Below are 7,804 nucleotides of genomic sequence, written 5' to 3'. Positions count from 1 at the left end.
TTTCCATCTTCTTTCTTCTGGTCTTTCTCTTTGCTACAGTTTCAGCTTTTTCTTTTCAACCAACATCTTACACCTCTTCAACTTTTTCAAAACATTCAACGTTTCATTTTTATTTCTCACAAAAAAGTAAACATTCGAAATTGGAAAGATTCGAAGGTTCGAAAGTGTCTGTGTTTTCAATGCTCGAGTCAATGCAGCGACTTCTTAAAAGGGAGCACCATGAGAGCAGAGAGAGAGTAGAGAGTTTGAGTTTTTTGAACGCTTCGACCGCGCGCTGGTTTTCCGAACCAATCAGCTTTCTGATATTTGAACGCTTCGACCGCGCTCTGGTTTTCCGAACCAATCAGCTTTCTGATATGGAGCGGGAGTAAAGAAGTTAATAATGTACGGGAACGACGGAATATCTTTTATGGAAGTTGCCCTGACTCGGAGATTTTCGGCGCCGTAGAGTGGTTCTTTTTCTCGACGAAGCCATCCTATATACAATCTACCAGTCCGATATTGTAACGCCTCTTACCTGGACGAAAACAACCGGGATCTGAATACTTAACCCACATTTAACAGATAGGAACTAAATTTTCGTTTTCCTCTTGCGCTCCCCTGGGTATATAGAATTTAAAGGTACATGCACACTATAGCAAAACTGCTTCGCTCATGTATATTCGCTTCGCAAAAATACATAGAGCTAGGAAATTCATAGCGAGCACCTCACTAAAAACCGGGATTTTTAATCTCGTTTCTTAGTGAGTTCCACTTTGACGATTTTCGAAAAATAGAAGCCTTTCAAGTGTTTTGACGCAAATTCGATTATTTTGCTACTGCAGGAGCTTCGAAAGTTAAAAGTGACGTCAAAAAATCGAATGTTTAGAGCCCGAAAACCCGGGCTCAAAACATTCGAAAAAGTCGCAAAGTGGAATAGACGTTAATTGCGTAAAAAAACGCGGGTGACGTCTAGTATAGGCTAGGAAATTCAAAGCTAAATAAAAAATTGAAATCACGACACAAAGGAAACAAAACTGAAAACTGAATCGAAATACTGTCGAAATAGCACAACGGATAATTATTTAAGCCAGTTTTTTCTCTATTAAAGACGTCTTCCGTTTCAGAATATGTGCTGTACTGCTCATATGTTTGGTTTTGTTATCATTCAAGATGGCGCCGATGATGATCGAGACTCATCAGGAACAACAACAGCAAATACAGCAGTATGTTCCAAATCAAAAAGGAATAAGCCTACAAATGCTAATCGACAATCTGCTACAACAAACATTCCATGATTTGTCTGTGTTATCTGAGTTGTAAGTATTTTACTTGATATACAGTAAAGAATTAAGGTAAGTAAGTACAGTAGTCAGGCAGCTGACCTGCTGAGGTCACATAAAAAAGTACTGTAGCTACAAAGTTTGCGAGCAAACTTTAAACAGTTGTTTTCAATAGATATGACCTTTCTGAACACAAAATCATCAACCGGACAGTTTAAAAATATTTACCGGACGCGTCCGAAGATATTTTCGTATTTGATGACGTCAAAAGCAAAAATGATTTGATATTTTAAAAAGTTAAAAGCTTCCGAAGTTTTGATGACGTCATATTTACACTTTCTTTAGGATCAATTTTCTCGAGTTAGGTTGAAAAATCATATATATATATATATCCACTTAAAAGTCTTCTATATCAATTTTTGAGAGCTTTCGAATGGCGGTCTTAGATTTCAATTTAGATAAGTTTGAATTTTTGATTTTTTTTTGTCTCGGACAGGTAAAATTGACGTTACGGACATAAAGGAAAAGCGTTCTAACTTTTCAGTTAGTCACACTAGCGTCCCGCCAAAATGCGTATCAAAGATTAATGCTGTGAAAGCGCTACCGTGAAAAAGGGTAACTTGCATCATTGGAGGCTAACATGCATAGCCCTCAAATGAAAGACCCAGCTGGTCATTAAAATACAAAAATAAATCAAAACAAAAATGGTAGAGTAGAGCTGCGAGCGGAGCTGCGTAGTTGTATTTTAATGACCAGCCAGGTCATTCATTTGAGGGCTATGCATGTTAGCCTCCACTGATGCAAGTTACCCTTTTTCACGGTATATCGTTTACTTGACTCTCACGCAAAAAAAATGTGGCGCAAAACTTCTAAAGGGATTTATGAAAAAATAACCCGGCGCTTTTCAGTGAGGCTGGAACTTCGATTTTTGAGGATTACGATTTTACCAGCTTTTTAGCAATTTTTGCCTCGCTAACCCAAATCTCGCAACCTCTTTACCTTAAAGGAAAATCGAAATTAGAGTTTTTCAGCGTTCCGAAAAAAACGCAAAGCAAAAATCTTTTCATCTTCACAGGATCGATTCTCAACAACAAAATACATCTTTTGGTCTTTGGGTTTGTTTCTGACGTTTTTCCTTTAAAGAATATCGATCACTTTCCTTTTCCGCTCGAGCGCACGAGAAAAAAATGATTAGCTTGCATTCTCGCGCGGGCGAATAAAGATGAGGCGGCAATCTTGCACTGAGGGTGCTACTTAGTTTCCGCCCTATTTTGCGCCCACAATGGAATGGTCCAAATACGGGGGTATTCCAAATGATAAACAATGCCGTTCTGTAAGTGTTTATTTTCTAAGAGATACAAATAGTATATTGAATGTTATTAACTTATTTATTTAAGTATAATTTATGAGCCCAAATTTAAAATTCTGGTTAAAGAAAAAACAAATGATATCAGTTCTGTTTTTCCTCAAACCCCCGGGAAAAGTTTTTTGGCCGACTTAGCTATTTTACAAATTTCGGAAAAGAACTCCCATAGGAATTCCGATACATAACCCGATTGGTTCATTTTGGAACGGCTTCAAGAAAGTCATAATGGCAGATGATTTTAAAAGTTTCCGAGGAAATGTGTGGAATTTATTGATGTTGATGGCTTGTTGATTCTTTAAAGAAAAAAGATAACAGGTATAGCTTTTTCTAATCCTGGAATATCGAGGTTCCAGCTTCACTGCTTTTTAATGAAATTAACATTTTCAAAAACTTTGAGAAATTGCCTAAAATTTGAGCCATAGATGAAAAAATTTGAGCCAAGCCAACCTTGAAAACTAATTTGAAGATCAACTTCCCAAGAAAAAGATCTAAGGGGGAGGCGGAACCCACCTAGATCCGCGCACCACCGGATAGGCTGTTTCCCGGAAATTTTGCCGGACCTCAAATAATGACCCATTTACATATGCGGAATTATTTTTACTTTAGCGTATAAACCAGGCCTTAAAAATCGAAGCGCTGTCTCGGGAATTGAATGACAAATTTTGGTTGGTTGATTTTGGTTGCTGCACGTTTTATTTTGTTTCAAACTTTCAAGTTTTAATTAATTGTCTTGCGAACTTGATTCAGGTAACTCTCATCCTTGTTGTGCAATTATACATCCTGTAGATGACTGGATGTTGTTTTTTTCTGAAAGCTAGATTTCCTATTGTGACTAACTGCTTTTTATAGCAAATTTTTTTAGATATGGTTACTGACCATTTTCTTAATCTACGTTAAAAAACGCTTCGATCGGTACCGTGAGTGGACCTAAATCCAACAGCCCTGCCTAAATCCGATGGGGTCTTTCAAAGATACAAACTAAAATAAAAACAAACTTTTCGCTGTGATGCAATGGAGATACCAAAGTGTCAACTAAACTGAGAAATTTGATACACTGAACCAATTGACCCAAATAACAATAATTGCTTCTTATACAAAACATAATTTTTTGTTACAAAATTGTTAACGTTTTAAATACGAGCAACGGATTCAGAATAATAGAGACTGTAATTATTTTTACAACTCTTTTATGATCACATTAATTGACATCTTGACATTATAGTAATCTTGTTAGATGTTTTGTTTCGAGAGTTCTTGCGATAGTTTATTGTTCAGCTTGGCAGTTAGTCACACTAGCGTCCCGCCAAAATGCGTATCAAAGATTAATGCTGCAAAAGCGCTATATCGTTTACCTGACTCTCAAGCAAAAAAATGCGCCGCAAAACTTCTAAAGGGATTCATGAAAAAAAAAAACCGGCGCTTTTTAATGAAATTAACATTCTCAAAAACTATGAGAAATTGCCTAAAATTTGAGCCATAGATGAAACAATTTGAGCCAAGCCAACCTTGAGAACTAATTTGAAGATCAACTTCCCAAGAAAAAGATCTACGGGGGAGGCGGAACCCACCTAGATCCGCGCACTGCCGGATAGGCTATTTCCCGGAAATTTTGCCGGACCTCAAACAATGACCCATTTACACGTGCGGAATTGTTTTTACTTTAGCGTATATATAAACAAGGCCTTAAAAATCGAAGCACTGTCTCGGGAATTGAATGACAAACTTTGGTTGGTTGATTTTTGCTGCTGCACGTTTTATTTTGTTTCAAACTTTCAAGTTTTAATTAATTGTCTTGCGAACTTGATTCAGGTAACTCTCATCCTTGTTGTTCAAATACATCCTGTAGATGACTGATGTTGTTTTTTCTGAAAGCTAGATTTCCTAGTGTGACTAACTGCTTGGAGAGGGAATGTTTGTAAACATAGAATTTTTTTTCATAACAGTTATTTGGGGGGTCAGATTTAGGCAGGGCTGTCAGATTTAGGACCACTCACTGTATATAATATGTCTATGTTGGTTCTCAAAATTTTTTCAGTTAGCCTATGGGCACGCATGGCGTCATCAGGTCCTAAAATATTACCGGACACGTCCGGTAAATAATTTCAACAACTCCGGTTTATGGTTTCTAGATATTTAGGTTGTATATTTTCAATTAAAAGTGGTTTGGGATTGTTTGCACCCCGTCCAATTTTTTGTGACCTCAGCTGCCTGTCTAAAGGGGAAGCAATAAAATAAAATATTAAATATTAGAAATACAACTACGCAGCTCCGCTCGCAGCTCCGCTCGCAGCTCTACTCTACCATTTTTGTTTTGATTTAATTTTGTATTTTAATGACCAGCCAAGTCTTTCATTTGAGGGCTATGCATGTTAGCCAGTCACGGAAATCCTTGCATTTGCACAGGGTTCAACATGTGGCAAATGCAACGGGTCGAAAACGAAAGTGACGAAAAAACCCCGCGCAAATACACTCAATCACTGCGGCCCGTTGCATTTACACAGAGTGGAAAAATGTTACACTTGATTATAAAAAAATGCACAGATCAAAATTTTAACCCGTAGACAAAAATTTTTATAAAAGGCTAAAGAATCTTCTAAAAAGAGAAAATGAAAATGCCATTTGTCTTCGTTTTATGCCATTTTCATTTTAAAGTTGAGATTTGTTAATTTTTGCGCATTTTGCCTTACACGTTCTAGCTCATTTGCACAGGGTCGAAAAAAATCATTGAAACCGTTGCAAATGCACACCCCGTGCAAATGCAAAGATTTCCGTGTTTGTTAGCCTCCACTGATGCACTGATCTCACGGTAGCCAGTTTTCAATGATTTTGCCCCTGAACTGTATATAATTATTATAAATTATCACTGCCCTTGCAGGGTTGCCACGTCTGCCAGAAATGGCATACATGTCTGGAAAAGAATAGAATTTGAAGGAAATAGTCCTGAATGAAGCCTAGTAAACTTTCCGGTAATAGGAAACTTTTACCCTAGGGCATTTGAAATTCCTGAAAATTTCTGCTCGTTACGCTCGCAACCAAATCTTTAAATTGTGTTCATTCTTAAATTTCTCATTACCTTGTATTCCTCAATCTGGCCTTTCAAATGACATTAAGGAAAGACTGAAAACCTTCCTAATGGATGAAATGTCTGGAAAATATTGGGTTTTTTGTCAAAATATCTGGAAATTCTCTGATATTTTCAGGTAAAAAATCTGGAAAAACATGGCTTTTTAGACTAAAAGTCTGGAATTTTGAACTTGGCAAACCTGTGGCAACCCTGCCTTGTAAAGTGAGCAATATCTCTACCCTCAAGATCTCGATGATTTCTGCCATACTCTGAAAACTGGGCGAAGAGTATGCCAAGCGATTCTAGCTTTACGATAGTGCTGTGGATCATCAGTAGATAGTATTCAATTATCATCATCCCTTTATTTTCATTCCTAGAATTTTTGCAAAAAAAATAGAAAAGTTGTATTTTTAACTGCTCTATTCACAAACCTTATTGGAAATAATTTTCGCGGGAATTAATTTTAGCGTTTTTCGCTGTTTTTCGTCAAAATCGCAAAAATTTGAACCCGCAAAAAATTTTGAGAGTTAAAAACCGTGAAAATTAAACACGATGTTTTCCAATTTTATCGACAAAATTTGAAAAATCCCTAGGAAAATGAAAGAAATTTGTCCAAAAAAGGGAAAAACCGCAAAAATTAAAACCCGCAAAAATTCCAGAATGAAAAAAACGCGAAAATTAAAACCCGCGCAATGCAAATTTTTGGATATTTTTTTCGACCTCGAAAATTAGTTCCCGCGAAAATTAGTTCCAATAAGGTATACTGAGTTTGAAAGCTCTTCTATGTGGCATTTTTTGCAAACTTCAAAAAACTGATTTTTAAAATTATTGTGCTTGTGTACAGTATAGGGTACAAAGTCCAAATATTCGTTTCCCATAATTTTTGTATGAAGAGTTAAGTCTATAATGCCATTAATCGCACGATGAGTTATTTTTTCTTCTTTGGCGCGCCTTCAAAGAGAGCAATTAATCGTTAATTGCATCCTGTAGAGAGCAATTAATCGTTAATCACATTCTTCAATGAGGCGCCAATATTTACAAAATTGATTTTAATGTTTTTTCTTACATTTTTTTTGCATCGAACGTTTTAATTGCATTCGAAATTTATTTTGTGAGAAAGAAAATCAATAAATAACAATAAAAGAAAGACATAAAGGGAAGAGAAAAATATAAAACTCTCAGTGTAATTTCTGTAATTTACTTTCCTAACTGGGAAAAAGTAGTGAAAGCCATTGTGCGATTAGCTCGTAATCACATAATAACTCGTACAATTCGAAAATTGCACTCGTGATTTTTTTGTTTCGAATTTTCCTCGTCCTTTCGGACTCGGAAAATTAATAACAAAAAAATCACTCGTGCAATTATATTCGAATTGCACTCGTTATCATGTGATTACATATACTAATTGTCAATTGCTTTTGACCATGCCTGCTGATTCACCAGACAATCCGGTGCCATTGTCTTGTATACATCTAAAAGTATTCTCAAAATGCATGGTCCGTAAATCGCGCACTTGTTGGGATTCTTGGTGCGGAACAAGGAAGAATTTACCTTTTCATACTATATACGCAATTACAGCAAAAATCATTATTCCCAACTTTATATAGTTGATGTGGACTTTTGGTCTCTATGAGTGAGGGTCAATATACATACAGTTGCGAGACATTTTTTATCAGTTGAAGACCCTCTTTCATCAAGCAAGGATGTCAAATTAATTGTAAAGCATTTAAAGAGAAAACATCACATCTCACTGCAGGGCTCGAAATAACGGTCGGACATCGGACATTGTCCGACCCAATTGCTGAAATGTCCGACCCAAATCGATTCTAGTCGGACATCATGTCCGACCCAATTACTTTCGGTGCCTTCGAAAAATTTGTCAGATGCGTTGTGAAATTTCCAAAAGAAATTGTAATTTACATAGAATTAGTAACTTCTTTATTTACACACAAAAACTCTCAAAGTTGCGATCATTAGTGTTAGATATTCATTTTGTGTGATGCTTTTTCTCAACAAATGAAAGCATGCTTCAAGTAAAAATCATGGGCTTATGTAAAATTCTATCAGAAGCTTGTATTAGACTTGAAGTATACCCCACATAAAAATCAATCG

At 36.3% G+C, this 7,804-nt stretch overlaps 1 protein-coding gene across 1 annotated transcript in view; it reads left to right on the top strand.

Moving 5' to 3' along the window:
* Positions 1-1,106: 1,106 nt before the first annotated feature.
* LOC136815439 (mediator of RNA polymerase II transcription subunit 14-like) overlaps positions 1,107-7,804 on the top strand; it is a 29,898-nt gene continuing 23,200 nt past the window's right edge. Inside the window, exon 1 of the mRNA XM_067071891.1 lies at positions 1,107-1,298. Within this exon, the coding sequence (XP_066927992.1) occupies positions 1,153-1,298 (146 nt within the window). The 5' untranslated portion in view covers positions 1,107-1,152. The remainder of the gene's footprint in view (positions 1,299-7,804) is intronic.

Source organism: Clytia hemisphaerica, unplaced genomic scaffold (assembly GCF_902728285.1).
Source record: "Clytia hemisphaerica strain Z4C2 unplaced genomic scaffold, Clytia hemisphaerica genome assembly, whole genome shotgun sequence".
In the NCBI taxonomy this organism is placed as follows: domain Eukaryota; kingdom Metazoa; phylum Cnidaria; class Hydrozoa; order Leptothecata; family Clytiidae; genus Clytia; species Clytia hemisphaerica.
The sequence above is the reverse complement of the archived record's forward strand: the minus strand, read 5'-3'. Positions and strand labels throughout refer to the sequence as shown.